The sequence below is a fragment of the Miscanthus floridulus genome, chromosome 2 (assembly GCF_019320115.1).
Source record: "Miscanthus floridulus cultivar M001 chromosome 2, ASM1932011v1, whole genome shotgun sequence".
Classification (NCBI taxonomy): domain Eukaryota; kingdom Viridiplantae; phylum Streptophyta; class Magnoliopsida; order Poales; family Poaceae; genus Miscanthus; species Miscanthus floridulus.
This window is the reverse complement of record NC_089581.1, coordinates 139,258,858-139,271,410: the sequence shown is the minus strand read 5'-3', so window position 1 is coordinate 139,271,410 and position 12,553 is coordinate 139,258,858. Positions and strand designations below refer to the sequence as shown.

Here is a 12,553-nt window from a genome sequence, read left to right as displayed (position 1 = left end):
AGGTGTCGGGCGAGGCGGAACCGAACTCCTGTCACTCGAACAAGGGATGACATGGAGCCCTTATGCGTCCAGAAGTTTTTCACGTTCGGTGGTTATCGGTTCCACCTTCTGGGGTACCCTGGTATTAGGTCCCCGACAGCCAGTGTCAGGCACTCGGCAATTTTTTTTTTGAAAATCAACTTTGCCGAGTGTCGGCCCAGGGGACACTCGGCAAAGTTGATTTTCAAAAATAAAAAAAAATTGCCGAGTGCCTGGCGCCGGCACTCAGCAAAATAAGTTTTAAAAAATTAAAAAAATTTTGCCAAGTGCCCAAGGCTTACACTCGGCAAAATAAGTTTTTAAAAATAAAAAAAATTGCTGAGTATCATCCGTTAGGCACTCGGCAAAATCTGACGACAGGTGGCCGCCATCACGGGCCGACCACCTTTTGCCGAGTGCCGCGGCACTCGGCAAAGCCCAGCTTTGCCGAGAGCCAGGCTTTGCCGAGTGCTTTATTTTGCCGAGTGCGGCACTCGGTAAAATATTGCTTTGTCGAGTGCCCCGATAAAAAGCACTCGGCAAAGTCTCAGGCACTCGGCAAAGTACAACTTTCCAGTAGTGGCTGGCGATTGTTGAGGAGGTCATTCTCTAGCGGGCACAGAGCTCCACGGTCTCCAGGTGATGACTAATGCAACTCTTATGCTCGCTTAGGTAGGGGAGCTATATGGAAGTCATGTTACCTAAAGATGTTGCCTTTAGATGTTAGTTGTATGACTACACTCGCTACTTATCTTAGATTTGATAGTCGTCTGATCATGAAATGTAATTTTTGAATTGTGAACTTTGTTTTATCCCTGTGAGACTAGTTTTGTAGGGATTTTGTTGGTTAATACATCTAGACTTACAAAAGAGCATGCTCTCTCTATCCTAGATTATAGTGTGTTACGACGACTTTTAAAATTTGCGTTGAAATATAAAACATTCGATATGGTGTTCATGTTTAGATTTGACAAAGTTTGATATAGAGGAAATCATAATTTGAGGAGAAGCTTCATAATTGTGTTTAATTCATAGATACATGTGTCATTTATGTATTTTATTCAGTTGTCTTAATTTTTTTTGAAATACACGGTTTTACAAGACATTGTAATTCTCTTTTCCTCTCAATGACAAAAATGTGCTCATGCACGGTCACTAGAAACAAGGCAAAAGCGTGTCCTCTACAACATTCTCAACGGGATAAAGCTACGGTGTAAACGTGCAACAATATATACAATTACTAGGTCCGGATCGAAAGCGCCGACAAGATCGACGGAGCAAGTAAAGAAGTGGATCAGAAAGTGACTACTACTCTAGGAGTATATTATGAGTTTCTTTTTTGGTTGTGTCCCAGCATGGCGTGTCGATCGGCATAAACGCAAAGCCAGCGGCTCGTCCATGCAGGCCGACCACAGATGAATGCGGCCGCCGGGCGAGAGCCGTTTTGTGTTTTTCGTGGATCCATGGAGGTGGAAGGATGGATGGATCGTCCTCACCTCCATGATTGGCGTCTCAACGGTGGCCCACTTTGTTGGCCGCGTGGCCCCTGTGGACAATAATGCTCCCGTTATTATCGTCTGAATTATTATCACGCCCTAACTGTGATTGACGTGACGGGCCTGTAGGCCCCATCAGCTTTGCTTTCGCCATGTTTGTTTGGTCTTATGGCCCCGTTCGTTGGTCTGAAATTTGGCTGAAACTGGTTGAAAAACACTGTTCCGGCTGAATTGTTGTGAGAGAAAAATACTGTTCCGACTGAAAAAAGAAGCCGAACAAGCCATTTTTAAGACAAGCGAACGGGGATAAGCCAGGATTGAAAGTACTATTGATTGATTTGGTGTGAGAGAAAAATACTATTCGTTGAATAAAAAAGTACGGCTTATAAGTCAAACAAACCCAAGCGAACAGGGCGTTTGTGATCCAGTATCGCTTGCAAGCGATCATGAATAAACAGCCTGTTCGTTTCGGCTGAATTGACTTATAAGCCATGACTGAAAGTACCGTCGACTATTTTAATGTGAGAGAAAAATATTATTTAAACCATAAATTATAAACCAGATGCGAGCCATCCATCCCAAACGAAAAGGCTACAGGCAGGAAAACAACCCATCGATTGAGTGAGATGGGTGTCACACAACTTGTGCATCTTTAGTATTATATTATTATCATCTTTGTTTTTCAAACGAAAAAATGCAACGGTTCCACTTTTGCTGTTTTGTATGATTATTATCGCATCACTAATCGTCTCTTGCTCATACGGCCTTTGTCATCGTCGGTCTTTGCACTAGCCAAACAAGGGCCCAAGAGACCTTGAATCAATAAGTTGTACTTCATTCATCCTAAAATTACTCACACCTCTGAGGAGTAAAAGCTTTTTTTAAAAATAATTATCTAATAAAAATATTTATATCTTCTAAAATTATTACTATGAAAGTATATTTCATTGTTAACCTAATAATACTCATTATGCACTATAAATATTAGTGTATTTTTGTATATGTCAGGTGAAATTTAATGTTTTAAATAGTGGGATAAAACAGTTAGCCATGGCCTTCTCAAAAAAACGTAAAAAATACTACAGTATGCTGTAACGGAAGCTATTTCATTTAGCATTTTTTATAGAAAACATAAAAAAACTTAATTAATTATGCACAATAATATTTAACCAAGCAAAAATTTAGAACACAAATACACAAAACACATGTATAAGATCTAGAAGAATATGTTTCCAAGTTCACTACTTAACATTCATCATATCAATAAACATATACTCACCGCTGTGATCAACATTCAATATTGAATATTACAATAATTTATTACATAAGTAAAGAATATAAAGGAGAGACATAGATTAGAGTACGCTAGACTAAAGATATATCTCGGTTATATTGCTATTAAATCAAATAGTGATGCTAGCGAAGCTAAAATAATATTAACGATAACAATAAAACAAGGAGAGACATAGATTAGAGTACGCTAGACTAAAGATATATCTCGGTTCTATTGCTATTAAATCAAATAGTGATGCTAGCGAAGCTAAAATAATATTAACGATAACAATAAAACAAGGAGAGACATAGATTAGAGTACGCTAGACTAAAGATATATCTCAGTTATATATCGCTGTTAAACCAAATAGCGATGTTAACAAAACTAAAATATTACTAACAATAACAACAAAACAATTAATAATCGTGTGACGATAGGTCCTACGAAGAACCATAGCGAAACCATAATAATAAAATTATAACAAACTATTTTTTAAAAGATTGCTATCGAGTGACCCACCTCGGAATTGGAAGTGACGAGAGTAAAACAGAGAGTGCTGTGCGCTTGTGCCTGTGATTCTTTTTTTTTTTTCATTTGAAGAATTTTGTGTTTGCCTTACGGCGACACGTTTTCCGGTCCGGCCCAGCAGCAGCAGGGAGGAAGGTTCGCTCGGTTGCTGGCTCGGTGGCGGCTCCGCGTGCCGTCCCTCCTATAAATCCGAGTCCTCGCGTCGTCCACTGGGCATCAGAAGCTCACTCGCTGGGCGCTGCCGGCTGCACCCACTGGGCCACTCCCACTCACTCCGCTGATATTTCGTTTTCGTCCCCTCCCCGTCCGTCGCCGAGGCCCTCCGCGGCTCCGCCAGGCAGATCAGACCCATCCATCCAGGAACCGGAAGGTGAGCGCCGGGAACGAACCATCCGCTCTCCTAGCTCAGATCTGTAGCCTGGCGTCGCGTTCGCGCCTAGATCGTCGCCTGTCACGATCCGTGCGGTTCTAGATCTGCGGTTTTTCCTTTCCCTGGTGGTCGAATCCTTCCATCCACCAGGAGAGCTCGTGTGTTCCTTTTGATCTAACCCTGTGCCGAGAGCCAGAACCGAAGCGCCGTATCTTTGATTTGCTCGGTTTCCCTCTGTCTTCTGTGATCTGATATATGCCGCCGGATCTGATCCGCTGTACGTAATCATCAGGTGAACCATGAGCGCCGTGGCGGTTTCGTCGTCGCTGAACCCGGACGCGCCGCTCTTCATCCCGGCGGCGCTGCTGCAGGTGGAGGACTTCTCGCCGCAGTGGTGGGACCTCATCACCACCACCGCCTGGTTCCGCGACCACTGGTCCCGCGAGCACGCCCACCTGGACGAGATGGCCGAGCAGCTCGACGCGGCCAGCCTCCTGCCCGACGGCGAGGACCTCTTCTACGACCAACAGCCCGAGCAGGCCCCCGCCGTCGTCGACCCAGCGCCCGCCGCCGCCGCCGTCAAGACAGGTACGGATCTACCTCTTTCTCGCTCCGATTCTGGATCTGCGTTAAAGACGAATCGCAGTGAGCTCATCTGTGAACGTTGGTGTGTGTTTTCCCTCCTCCGCCAGATGAGGTGCTCAAGGCGCTGAACCTGACCTCCCCGAAGGCTGGCGACGCCCCACGTGGGTTCCGGGAGAAGCTCAGGCACTCCGAGAAGCCGACCAAGTACGCCGGCAGCCCCAAGAGCAGTGCCCCCCGCGTGATCCACCAGCCTCGCTAGGTTCGCATGGGGAACTCAGCAAGGCTGCTGCCCCTCTTGCAGCCTCTGCTCCTGGCTGCTACTGCCGTTGCGGTCTGCTCTGCTCTTTCGAAGTTTCAAGTCAAGTACAACTGTAGAAGTTCCTTTTGTATAGCAATCAAGTAAAAAAATGACCAAAAATATAACAAAACGCAGCTGTTAGTTCACTGCTGCTGCTGCTCTAAGCTGTGTTAAGTCCTCCGGTGTGTCTAGGTCTAGGGAAACCCCGCAAAAATGAGGGTGAAGGTGGAGTCCCAGTGTTAGAATCAAGGATGCACCTTTTGTAAGTAAAATGTGTGATGTGCAATGGCAGGCAGTCTAATGTTACAACTAGCTCTTCTACTGTTCTTCTTGGTCCACTCTGATTGCTATCCTATCATCTTTATCTCTGTCTCTGACCCCTATAATACACCTCTTCAAATTATTCTACAGCCGTCAAAGTCACACAGAGATAGACCACGTTAAAAAGATCTTCAAATTATTCTACAGCCGTCGAAGTCACACAGAGATAGACCACGTTAAAAAGATCTTCAAATTATTCTACAGCCGTCGAAGTCACACAGAGATAGACCACGTTAAAAAGATAGATTAAGTTCATTTTTAGTTCCTCAACTATTGTGTTGGTCTAATTTTAATCTTTAACTATAAAATCGTCTAGTACCGGTACCTCAACTGTCATAAACCGTTCACTTTTATCATCTGAGCGGGAGCAATGCTGTTTTTGACCGACTTTGAGCGGTTTTGACCACGCTACGCTGGCGTTGATCGCCACGTAGGACGCTGGCCTGCATCTCAGCGACATGTGGGGCCCGCGTGTCACCCACTCATTCCCTCCCTCTCCTTCCTCCGGCTCCAGCAGCATTCGGACAGGCAAGCTCGGCCCCATTGCGGGCACGGGAGGTCCGCCCCAGCGACGGACGAGGCGGTCGGAACTAGGGGATGGCGGCGGATGGGGTGACCAGGCCATCGGGGCCATAGGCGCCGACGGGGACGAGACATTGAGGTGCAGCTCGAGTCGAGCCGTCATCGGGCCTGCGCGTGCGCGCTGCTCCACCACCGAACGAGCAGGCCGCTGCGCCATGGCCGGCGAGCGCAGCTGCTGCACTGCTGCCAAGCGGGCGAGCACGCCCCCACTGCTTTGCGCCTGCGCCGCTACCGCTACAGGGCGACGACGCTCGAGTAGGTTGCGGCGGTGCGCGAGCAGGGCGGCGGCGCAAGCAGGCTGCGGCAGCAGTGCGCGCTCTGTAGCAGCCATGCATGCCGAGGCGTTGAGCGCCCGGGGCCCAGCCAAGCTCGCCAGCCGCTGTGGTGCCTCGTCGTGGTGCTCTCCATCACCCAGAGCTCGCCCATCCACCCCAAGCTCCACGCTGCTTGCTCTCTCTACTGCTTAGCAAGCATACCGCCCTGGTTGATCTCTAAAAGCATCTAGGCCCCTAGTTGGGTTTCGGTGATTAATGATAATACGCGATTACTGTGACTAACGTGTGTTTTACAGAAACAGTTGAGTTAGGTCACGGTAATGGAGATCGATTGGGCAATCATGGTTGTCATGCCCCTACGATGGAAATCGTTTCGGTTTTCAAAGGATGGACGACACGGTTAAGGATGGACTAGTTCTAAGTGTCGATTAGAGTTGGAGAGGCACTTAGAGTAGTTTAGGACTTTGTTTTTCCTTTGGCGGTACTATTAAGGAGGTATGAACGGGTAGCTTGACCTAGGTGAATCTAGTGAGTTAGGTGTGGTGCACACTTGTTAAAACTAGCACTAGGTAGCTCCACAACAGCCCTATGATCCATTGGAGCAAACTTCATTCACATATGTTCGAGAGTTGGAAGTGAATGGAGGATCAAATACTAACCGGACGCTGGCTCAGGGTCCGGTCAGTTCATTTGACCAAGGTGAAAGCGTCTAGAAGTGACCGGACGCTGTGAGGTCATGCCACCGGACGCTGAGGGCCAGCGTCCGGTCGACTCCAGTAAGGTTCCAGAGAGGGAAAATCACGACCGGACGCGTCCGGTCACACTGTAAACACTGGAGTTCGGGGTATACTGACCAGAGCGTCCGGTCACCCCATAGAGGCACATAACGGTTCGTTTTTCAGTCGGTGTTATAAATACAACTGCCACTCGTGTGTGGGGGGACTTTTGCTCATTCCAGCAGCTGAGAAACACCTTAGAGAGTGCCAAGAAGGGCAATGTCCTAGTGAGGTGATTGGGATTTGAGAATCCCAAAGATAGCCCTCATTCGCGTCGACGGGATAGGCGACATCCAGCTACGGCTTGGGACCGCGACTCCTTAACTCGCGTAACGGCTTCAGACGGCTTCACTAACTAAAACTAACTCTTTCGATCCACAGCGAGCACCGATGCCTGGGACTACTCGCGACTCCACCTTACCCGATCCCACGGCGCGCACTGACGCCAAAGATCAAACTCTGTTGCATCAGAAACTAAGTTATTTCCGTTCACGGCGCGCACCGACGCCAGGGCTTGTTTCAAAAAGCTAAAAACTTCCTCATCCGATCCCCGACGCACACTGACGCCGGGATCATTAAGTTCTGTCTCAATCCAATCCCCGCGCTTAAAAACACCTTGACTGCACAACGATGCCATGGTTAAACAAAATTCTGTCTCAAACTAAAAAACATGCATACACGCCTGTTGAGACAACACCCCCAACTGGTTCGGCCCGAACCGCCTGGGGCTCGGGGGCTACACCCGTAGGTGCGCTCGCGCGCACCCACCGGCAAGATAAAAACCCCCTAGACGATTCTGTCCGAATCGCCCGGGGGCTCGGGGGCTCCTGTCGGGTTCATAAACCCGGGGTCCCTCGGGGACCGGCTTCCACGCCAAGGCTCGGCCCAGAAGAACGGTCTTTTCTTCTTCTGGACCGGCCCAAGAGTCTGAACTCAACAGATCGGAACACTCGCTTCAGGCCCAGGCCACCTTTGGCCCATCTCTCCGACTGGAGCACCAGCTCAGGCTCAGGCCAGCTCTGAATGGCCTCTCCAATCGGAGTGCTAGCGTCAGGCCCCGGCCGCCTCCGCACGGCCTCCACTCGAAAAGCCTGACCCGAGGACCGCCTCCGACTCCGACCCCGTGTCTCCGACCGGGATTCATAGAAAACCCTGCTCATCGCTATTCTCCGACTGGGGACCATCCGATCGGGGACGCCCGCTCGGAAAGAACCAGAAGGCGTGCGAAGAAAGGCAAGGCATGGCTCACAAGTCAAAACCACTGTACCAGGGACCATACCCTATACGGAACAGTGCTCTGCAGCCACCCTAACACAAAGTATTGTAGGGTCCGCTAGAAACTCCCATATGGTAAGCCCCCTCCACGTGTCTCTGGACACCGATTGCGGTAGGGGCTCTAGGATTTGCCATACCGAGTGAACATAGCGTAGCTCCTCATATGCCACTAGGCATCCAGAAGTATTTTGCAGGTACCGGCGTCATCCTTCCTGAAGAAGGTAGCTCAACCCCCATGCACCTCTGACATCCTACAATGACATCGACATTATTGGGGGATTCAACCATTATCCAGTTTTCATCACCGTAGGCGGCAAGGCTTAGAAATATCTGTACTCTCTCCCTCTCTCGCCTGTAAAAAGCCATCCCCTTCATCTATAAAAGGGGATGTGCTCCCTCCCCCGAAGGAGAGATCGAGTTCTTCAAGCTCAGACTCACTAGATCGACATCAACCCCTTACAACCGCAGGACCCCCTAGTTCCGACCGTGACCCTTCCGATCGGAGCCAACCGAACCTCTTGTATCCCACCTTTTTCCTCCTTCTCGTTTGTACCCCCACTACAGACAGCACCTAGGCTCAGGAATAAAGTCGCCGACCGACCCCGACTGGACGTAGGGCACGTTGCCTGAACCAGTATAAATCCTGTGTCATTGTGTGCTAGGCCACCTCCGATCATAACGTACAGCAAAACTATAAATATTTACTAGTTGGTCACTTTCTGCACCGACAGGTACTCTTGTCAATACGGAAATACGTTGGTCTGCATATTGGCCCAACAGCATCCAAAGCGTATATAATGGTATATTTCAGAGTGCTGAAGAATTATAATGGCTCATCTCAAAATAGGTGAATAGTAATGGTAGTTCTCAAAACTTTGCAAATCGTAATGGTACCGATCAAAATAACCCAAAAAGAAACATCGTCCTCTCCCCTCCCCGTACCGATCCCTGTCTTCCATCGCGATGGCGACTCCTCTCCTCTCCTCCATGGACGAACACCAGGCGACGCGCGCGACTCCACTCCCGCGGCCGTCTGCATTGACGCCTTCGCTCGGAGCGAATCCGTCGCCGGCGGCTCTCGGCCACGATTATCGCTGCACGCGGGGCTGCGGCGGCGCCCTGCCGTGGGTCTCGGGGTGCCCTGGGCGGCGGCGGCACTCGGACACGGTTCTCAGCGCATGCGGGGCCCTAGGATCCGGTGGCGCCCCCTCCCCATCCTCATCGTCAGCGGCGCCCCGTCCTTTGGTGCCAGATCAGCGCCCCCTTTGTGGATGACGACGCCCCTTCCCTACCTCGCAATGGATCTTCACCTTGGTTCATTTCCGGAGAAGCACAAAAGACTGAGAATTGTGCTTCTTCTCATAGTTCTCTGTGGCGCTAGCACGGTGATTGGTGATGGTGTCCTTACCCCAGCAATCTCAGGTGGATACAGCTTACTACCAAAATAATCTATTTGATTGCCTCTCATGTTGAGCAAAATTGCAGTTATCAACCTTTTCTATATATTTATCACGCTTCATTCTGCCTGTTCTTTTCTTGTAGTCCTCTCATCAATGTCTGGATTACAAGTTCGAGCTACTTTGAGCCTAAGTTGCACGGATACAGATACGCGTATCGGTATCGGAAGGATACAAATACACGGATACGGCAATTTCCTAAGAAACCCAATACGTTACTATTTTTTTTAATAAATATAGATAATAGCGCATATTAAAATTGTGAAAGAGTGAAAGTAGTAAATTACCTTGCAATAGCAATTACCAGCCAAAGCAAAGACCGGAACTCCGGAAGCATCTCCATTCTTCAATTGTCCATTCTCGAGTTCTCCAAGACTCAGTCCAGAATTTGCACAGAAAAACCAAGTAACCAACTATCAATCAATTTATTACTAAAACTTGACTACTTGAGTATTCAGTAATCAGTAGTAGTTCAGTACATCACCTTCTCATATTTGGAGACGCCATCTACTGCATACAAGCAAAGCAACAAGAACTGCACTTCATCATTAAGACTAACTTCATCAATACGAACTGCATACACTAGCAATTTCACTAATAGTAGTAACAGAGTACAGACTAACGGATCCACGTCGCAGGGCATAGATGGAGAAGCATAGATGGAGAAATCAAGCATAGATGCGGCGTGGGGAGCAAAGAAATCAAGCATAGATGGAGAAGAAGAGGGAAGGGGATTAACTCACGGATCCACGTCGCAGGGCGCCAGGGCGGAGACGAGTAGGGACGGAGGCGAGCGGAGGCGGAGGTTCATCGCTGGCGGCCGGCGAGCGGAGGCGGAGGCTCGTCGCTGGTGGTCGGCGAGGCCTTGCGGGTCTACGGTGCCATGCGGGCGTCAGCGGCCCTGGGATCGACGCCCGACAGGTGCACGCTCGCGTCCGTCCTCAAGGCGTGCGTGGCGGAAGGGGACGGGCTCTACGGGGGCGAGCTGCACGGGCTGGCGGTGAGGGCGGAAGCTAGTCGCCGGTGAGGTCGGAGGCGGACTAGAGGCCGGTGGGAGGCGAACCTGCGCGAGGCGGAGGCGGCTGCGTGAGGCGGAGGCAGAGGCGGCTGCGCGTGGGAGAGACTGGGAGGGGTCGGGAGACGGGAGCAGGGGAAAGGTGGGATGGTATTAACCTATTGGGTCGGCTGGGGCGTATCGACTGGGCCGAAACGTTTCCGATCGTTAGTTTTCGGCCCAACTAAGATGGGATACGCGGATACGTATCCCGGGCGTATCCCAGGCATATCCGTATCCGATACGGGATACGCCCCTTCCCTACCGTGTCCGTGCTTCTGAGCTTTGAGCTACTGGTTTAGAGCATAGTAAGTACTCCCTCCGTCCATTTATCTTGTTCATCTAAGTATTTGGTGCTCATCGGCTGCTCCTTGTCTGCATTTATTGCTCATTGGCTGCGACTCTTTGGCTGCTCCTTGTCTTAAATGCAAATCAGTGTTGTTTACTGCTTCTTGGTCATTGCGCCGAAGGCTAATACGATGGAGACTTATGGACGGAGGGAGAACAAATCATCTCTGTGAACTCACAATTCTTGATGCAAAAATACTGAAAACACACCTGGTTGTTATGGCAGTTGCAAATTTATACCAATATATGTAAATTCGCTTGATAAAAGGAGTAGAATAAATTCTAAAAACCTATACTTTTGTGCTCAAAATTATCACAAAACTACACATTTTAGAACCGTTATCATAGAACTATACAATTTTTGCACATATTATCATAGTAGAACATTAGTGGATGAACGAAAATGCTTGCATTTTTTTCTGTATTTCTGTGTCTTTTATGAAGATTACCTTTTATCATTTATAGATTCTCTGGCATACTTTTTAGAATCACCAACCATCCTGTTGTGCTTCACATGCAATTTATGTCCTATCCAGGTAGTTGTCCTTTCGTGCATTGTGTTGGTTGGTCTATTTGCCTTGCAAACACCGAGGTACTAAGAAGGCTGCATTCATGTTTGCACCAATTGTCATCATCTTGCTGCTTTCCATTGGAGGAATTGGTTTATACAACATTCTTCATTGGAACCCAAATATATATCAAGCTGTCTCCATAATATATGGTTAAGTTCTTTAAAAAGACAGGTAAAGATGGATGGATTGCTTTAGGAGGGATCCTTCTTTCTATGACAGGTTAGTAGTTAGTTACTATCAGCCCAACCGTGGAGTGATGTATCACGTTTGCCTTTCCCTTCCTTTCTTTTATTATAACCTGGTTGTCATTTAGGATTTAATTACTAGGTTTACTTTCCACTTTTCAGGCAGTGAAGCAATGTTTGCTGACCTTGGTCATTTTACGAGTGCATCCATCAGATGTACAGTTAGATCAAGATATTTGGAACAAGATATGTGCATGCTAATATCCTTTACTACTTTATAGAAAGAGATTTTACTGTAATTGTAATAACAATAACCATGGTCCATGGAGATGGATGAGCCTGCATTTTAGGAAGACCATATCAGCTAACTGCACATAAGCAGTTATGGACCGTTAAATGGACACAATAAAATTCTTAAATTTGCTTGCTAGCTGTACAAATGAACAAGTAATATTAGTTCATTTTCTTTATTTTGCCACAGCTCAACCATATTTACGTGCTGTCAGATTTCATAAGCATTGTACAATGCATGTGTGTGTGTTCAACTTCACTAATTTGGATTTGAATATACAATTACAGTCCTGAAGCACAAAGAGATGTGCTTAAGGCCCAGAACAGGTACAATCTTCAGTATGTATATGTTATCTCTTTATCATACGTCTGTTCTTCCTGTCTGAAAATGACTAAGCGAAGTTTCTGATAGGTGAAGAATCTGGTGGTGTTAGTCCTATTGAATCTGAAAAAGTTCCTAAGAATCCTAGCATGGAAGAGGCTATAACTGAGGCTGGCGTGGACGCTGGCCTACGCAGCGGGAGGAGAAGGTGGCGTGCGTGCGGTGACAATGGTTGAGGCGTGGCTGCTGGCGGCGCTAGCTGATGTGCCACGGAGGTGACGGCGACGACGACACGCTCGTGTTGTAGCTGACCCACAACGGTGATGACCTGAGGTAATGCGAACGCCGACAGCCCAACGGTGAGCGGCGTAGGACGGTGAGGCGGCCATCTGACGCAAGACAACGATGGTGGCAACGATGGCGACAGGGCCGTGAGTTTTTTATCCTGTCGATGTTAGGTTCGAAATTTAGGGAAAAATTAGAATCTGAGATGAAATTCCTCTTTGAGATATAGCTGTAGATAATAT

At 48.2% G+C, this 12,553-nt stretch overlaps 1 protein-coding gene across 1 annotated transcript; it reads left to right on the top strand.

Annotated features, from left to right (window-relative positions):
- Positions 1–3,526: 3,526 nt before the first annotated feature.
- LOC136539857 (protein EARLY RESPONSIVE TO DEHYDRATION 15-like) lies at positions 3,527–4,894 on the top strand. The gene is made up of 3 exons (XM_066531851.1): positions 3,527–3,685; positions 3,978–4,273; positions 4,378–4,894. The coding sequence occupies exons 2-3, from the start codon at positions 3,985–3,987 to the stop codon at positions 4,527–4,529; spliced, it is 441 nt and encodes a 146-aa protein (XP_066387948.1). The 5' UTR covers positions 3,527–3,685; positions 3,978–3,984; the 3' UTR covers positions 4,530–4,894.
- The last annotated feature ends 7,659 nt before the right edge of the window (positions 4,895–12,553 follow it).

What these genes read in the sequence shown, in the direction of transcription:
- LOC136539857 (XM_066531851.1), top strand. Translation starts at nt 3,985, where the DNA reads ATGAGCGCCGTGGCGGTTTCGTCGTCGCTGAACCCGGACGCGCCGCTC. An exon ending in CGCCGCCGCCGTCAAGACAG is followed by an intron (nt 4,274 to 4,377) that starts GTACGGATCTAC and finishes CTCCTCCGCCAG; the next exon opens with ATGAGGTGCTCAAGGCGCTG.